Source organism: Oncorhynchus gorbuscha, linkage group LG05, assembly GCF_021184085.1.
Source record: "Oncorhynchus gorbuscha isolate QuinsamMale2020 ecotype Even-year linkage group LG05, OgorEven_v1.0, whole genome shotgun sequence".
Taxonomy (NCBI): domain Eukaryota; kingdom Metazoa; phylum Chordata; class Actinopteri; order Salmoniformes; family Salmonidae; genus Oncorhynchus; species Oncorhynchus gorbuscha.
The window spans coordinates 19,661,118-19,665,455 of record NC_060177.1 but is presented as its reverse complement, the minus strand read 5'-3'; the positions used below and the strand labels follow the sequence as shown (position 1 = coordinate 19,665,455).

General features: G+C 41.3%; 1 protein-coding gene across 1 annotated transcript; it reads left to right on the top strand.

The window, feature by feature from the left end:
• Nucleotides 1-207: 207 nt before the first annotated feature.
• Nucleotides 208-4,338, top strand: LOC124035631 (ferritin, heavy subunit-like). Its single transcript, XM_046349178.1, has 5 exons — nucleotides 208-429; nucleotides 1,724-1,826; nucleotides 2,930-3,076; nucleotides 3,494-3,619; nucleotides 3,951-4,338. Exons 2-5 carry the CDS (start codon nucleotides 1,728-1,730, stop codon nucleotides 4,107-4,109), a joined length of 531 nt encoding a protein of 176 aa, XP_046205134.1. The 5' UTR covers nucleotides 208-429; nucleotides 1,724-1,727; the 3' UTR covers nucleotides 4,110-4,338.

The window sequence follows — 4,338 nt, the reverse complement described above, 5'->3', positions numbered from 1 at the left end:
ATGTGATACCATTTTCATCCATTTGCTATGGCTCACTGAGTAAGAAAGGATTTCAAACAAGTGCGTTGCTTTACCATATAGTTTACAATAGTTTGACCGAATAGAGTAATATTTTATATGAAAAAATGATGTGCTTTGACAGTCCCTCATTGCGCCAATCTCCTCCCCTTACTGCTTTTGACGACGTCATTCCCTATTTAACCACTGCGCAACGCTCACGACTATCAGTTTGCAGACGAGAGTAAAGGTTACCTGCTTCAACAGTGCTTGAACGGCAACCTTCTACTCTTTCGAAGCAATTTATTTTTTTGATGAAATTCATCCCTTTTAAGAACCAAATTAGATCAAGCTACCCATAACATTTCGGAACATCGTTAATACGAACTATTCGAATCACTAACACCACCACTTCGGACCAGAAAAAACAAGGTAAGACATAACATATCTAGCTAAGAATAAATAAGTTACTAAACTAACGTTAGCTGGTTGGCATAATAGTTGGAAGGATTATGTAAGTTAACGTTGTAAATCGCTCTGGATAAGAGCGTCTGCTAAATGACTTAAATGTAAACGTAGTTAGCTAGCCACTGCCGCCCAAGGCCGTACTAGTGAGGGTGGCTAGCTAACTAGGTTAGGTAACAAGCTACGCTACCTACTGTAGCCAGCTAGTTAACGTTAACACGCTTGCGACGATAACGTAATAACGCGGAGTAAATCTTACAATGTTTAAATAGCTACTAGTAGTTAGCTAAGTTGTCTTATGGCGGTGTTTTTCGATATCACGGTGTTTTACTTCATATCCTTGTTTTGCCAAATTCTGGCTTCCAGTATTGGGAACAATTTTTTAAATTTTTTTCCAGTGGTCGTCTACTTGATTTGCCGTTGCGTCGTCACAGCACCAATTTAACTCGCTGCGATCCCAGACGTAGCGTTTTCGCAATCTCCTACGCACACTGCGCCCTTTGTTCTTCTCTGCCTGTTTCAGTGAGCTCTCCTCGTTTGCGGTAGAATTAAGTGGGAAAGTCGCGAAATTCTATCAACTAAACATTCTGTCTGAACTCGCTCTCGTTAACAACTTAGCCATTTTATCTTCGCTCAAATAAACTTCATTTGTCAAAATAGAATTTCAGTTTTTTAGACTTATTTAATTTGGTTAGTCAGTTAAGGCCAAACCCGAGGCACTGCGATACAATGCCTTTGACCGCTGTGTGACATGAATATCCCATGTGACATCAATAAAATGCCGAACATTTTATTTTACTGTCAAAATTGACTACAGTGTAAATGGGATAATTGGGGTAATTTATAGATGTTCCGAAGTAGCCCCAGAGGTTTATCGAAAGACTAACCCAAATCATAATTAGGACTCTTCCCACTCTTCCCACCTATCAAACCACACCCTGGAACCAGTTCAGTCATAGCTGGTAGCATTTCTTAATGAACCAAATCAAAAACAAGTCTATATCAGGAAGTGCAGTCGCCCTTATAGCAGACCATCTGCTTAATCTGTGTATGTATTAACAAACCATTTATCTATTGCATGGACTATGACCTGATGGCACCAACTTTCTGTAACGTTAAGACTGAATTATTGAAGGGTGACAGTCTTCACTTTGGCATCCGTGCCCTCCATGCTGTTTTAAGTGCCGGAATTCATTGAACCAAGTGTCCGAAACATGCCTTCCTTTCCTCTTTTGACAGTTATAATGTATTTCAATTTCAGAAACATGCCTTCTGTGAGACAGAACTTCCATCAGGACTGTGAGGCTGCCATCAACCGGCAGATCAACCTGGAGCTGTACGCTTCCTATGTCTACCTGTCCATGGTAAGAGCAAGAGACTGGAATGGAGATGTAGTAGGGAAGAAGGGTTTGGTAAGCGTGGTCAAGGACACTAGTATGACAACTTGAATGACTGATGATTAGATTACAGGTCCACGGAGTCATGCGGTGTGTAAAGTTTACACCCCATGATGGTGCAGGTGGGCGTGTTCAACACCCTGGGCTCGGGCACTCATTTTAATAGTAGGACTGTGCGGCATGGCCTAAATCATTGTTTTCTACCTTGTGAGTAATTATTTATTTAGTTATCACACGCTCTGAATAAGCTTTGAAAAATAAAATTTCAGAAGTCTGCAATCATGAATTCAGGCTTGTGAAATTATATCTAGGCTAAATATATGCCTTCCACAACCGTAAGGCTCACTAATATATTAATCAAAGTATTTTAAAGTGCTTTCTTCCAGTAATCACTGATAATGGGAGGCTAGCATCTTTATGCCCCTAACCTTCTCACTTTTTATTCACGATTCAGTCAGCACTATTTGTAATCATGGTACTGTATATGTTTAACATTCTATTTAGTGACTCCTGAATTATGCTTTATTTACTGTTCATTTCTATTGGATGCTAAATAATCTGAAACAAACAGCAAATGCATCCAACCAATTTGTGTAGACAAGCTTGACGTCGTCATTGTGCGCTAGGAATATGGGACCAAATACGTACATCTTAATTCACTTGTTAATTTGTCTCAGTCCAACTATTTTAGGGGACCAAAAGTGTTATGTTTAAAAAGTGCTGTACTTTCTAAATGGTTTACCTGATATGGGTGAAAATACCCTTAAATTAAAGTGGGCAGTCTGCACTTGAACCCCAGTCATTGTATCATTTCAAGTGCTGGAGTACAGATCCATTTCACTGTACCAATACTTGTGGAGCTCATTTTATCTGCTTACTGATGGCACAGTGATCACTAAACACACATTGATTCCCACTGATAGCCAGCCACTACTTATGTCAAGATGAATATTTTGATATTGGGCTCTCGATTTGACAAAGTTAAGGTCTTGTGATCAGCTTTTCATGATAGAAGTGGAACCAGCCAGGTAGCTTTGAACTAAAGGTCTTTACTTTTCACTCCGTCTCAGGCGTATTACTTTGATCGTGATGACCAGGCCCTACACAACTTTGCCAAGTTTTTCAAGAACCAGTCCCACGAAGAGCGTGAGCACGCTGAGAAGCTGATGAAAGTTCAGAACCAGAGGGGAGGGAGAATTTTCCTGCAGGACATAAAGGTGATTGTGTGCGCAAGTGCTTGTGTGTACGTCCATGTTTTGCCTGTTAGGAAATGCGTGCTTTCAACGGGATTTTATTGTGGGGATATGGTAGTGCCCATCTAGGGAGGGCCAATGGGAGATTGAGGGTGTGGACCACTTATCTCTCACAGACATTTAAACTGCTGCCAGTGATCAAAACTGTCAGGGAAAATGTATGGTTGCAATGAGAGAACATTAAACAGCAGTCATATTGGATCCTAGAGAAAGACAGCCTTTGCTTACAGAGTAATGCAATGAGGGGTTAAGAGAACTGACATTTTAAACTTGACTGATTGGATGCTTAATAATGTGTACTCCAGTTTCTGACATAAGCTGGTGGGGGGTGGTGTGGAAGCACTACTGCTGCTCTAACAGCATATGTATGGCTTGTTCCAGAAACCAGAGAAGGATGAGTGGGTTAGCGGTGTGGATGCCCTTGAGAGTGCCCTGCAGCTGGAGAAGAGTGTAAACCAGTCCCTGCTGGACCTGCACAAGGTCTGCTCTGAACACAACGACCCACACGTGAGTATTTGGAGACAAGAACTATACAAAGGCAAAATACCATGTTATTTTAACTGCAAGATGTTAAAAATGTCATAGTTCAAATCTGAATCTAATCCACCCACATTTCACATATGAAAAGCCTGACCTACGTCAGGTTTTTTCCGTGTACACTTTCGTCAGTTCAAGTCCAGTGGGGCACATGAAGGTTTTACTACTCTGGGTTGTAAAACTTTTCATCTAGGGTCTAGAAGAAACCTAGATTATTCATCCCTGTTCTGTTTGAGGCATCACATCAAGTTTTGCTTAACTGTTTTTCCTTGTGCTCCTGTTGTCCTTTTCTTTTTCTCAGATGTGTGACTTCATTGAGACACACTACCTGGACGAGCAGGTGAAGTCTATAAAGGAGCTGGGTGACTGGGTGACCAACCTCCGCCGCATGGGTGCCCCGCAGAACGGCATGGCCGAGTACCTGTTTGACAAACACACTTTGGGGAAGGAGCGCGAATAGATGGACCCTCTATTTTCTTGCTGTAGTTCTGTCTAGCTTGATAAATCTGACTAGTCTATTTTTCTGTCGGACTGGCATCAATAAAGTTTATCCTTGAATCCTTAGTTTGCACTAAGCTTCAACCTCCAGTTCCTATAAGCCAGTAGCTCTTTGCCTCTCAAAATTGACTGTATCCCCTGCTTTTGTTTTGATGGCAGTTGTCGTGAAATAAAAACCCTCTGGATTCTGA

Bases quoted from the DNA above. Each gene is read 5' to 3' on its own strand.
- LOC124035631 (XM_046349178.1), top strand. From the start codon at position 1,728: ATGCCTTCTGTGAGACAGAACTTCCATCAGGACTGTGAGGCTGCCATC. The intron at 3,077-3,493 runs GTGATTGTGTGC...GGCTTGTTCCAG, and splicing joins TTTTCCTGCAGGACATAAAG to AAACCAGAGAAGGATGAGTG. The intron at 3,620-3,950 runs GTGAGTATTTGG...TCTTTTTCTCAG, and splicing joins CTGAACACAACGACCCACAC to ATGTGTGACTTCATTGAGAC.